Source organism: Nannochloropsis gaditana (genome assembly GCF_000240725.1).
Source record: "Nannochloropsis gaditana CCMP526 unplaced genomic scaffold scaffold193, whole genome shotgun sequence".
Lineage (NCBI taxonomy): Eukaryota > Eustigmatophyceae > Eustigmatales > Monodopsidaceae > Microchloropsis > Microchloropsis gaditana.
This window is the reverse complement of record NW_005803760.1, coordinates 38,817-39,044: the sequence shown is the minus strand read 5'-3', so window position 1 is coordinate 39,044 and position 228 is coordinate 38,817. Positions and strand designations below refer to the sequence as shown.

Here is a 228-nt window from a genome sequence, read left to right as displayed (position 1 = left end):
CGCCCTCCCTCCCTCCTTCTCTCCCTGCAGGACATGGACGAATGCCTGCTCCACAGCCGTTTCGAGGAGGACATGCGGGACGAACGGGGCCGGGAGCTGGCCCATCAACTTCTTCCCAACGGTGACTCGGAGTCTTTCCACTACCAGCACCAGGCGGATGTAGGGGAGGCCTTGGGAGACGTTCGCCACCGGAGTGTGGATTATTTTTGGCTAGAGTTGGAGGAGGGA

General features: G+C 61.0%; 1 protein-coding gene across 1 annotated transcript in view; it reads left to right on the top strand.

Moving 5' to 3' along the window:
• The window catches only part of NGA_0185220 (nli interacting factor family protein), a gene marked incomplete at both ends in the record, with an annotated part of 1,461 nt that overhangs the window by 768 nt on the left and 465 nt on the right, over window positions 1-228 (top strand). Inside the window, one exon of the mRNA XM_005855447.1 lies at window positions 31-228. This exon is cut by the window's right edge and continues 465 nt beyond it. Within this exon, the coding sequence (XP_005855509.1) occupies window positions 31-228 (198 nt within the window). The remainder of the gene's footprint in view (window positions 1-30) is intronic.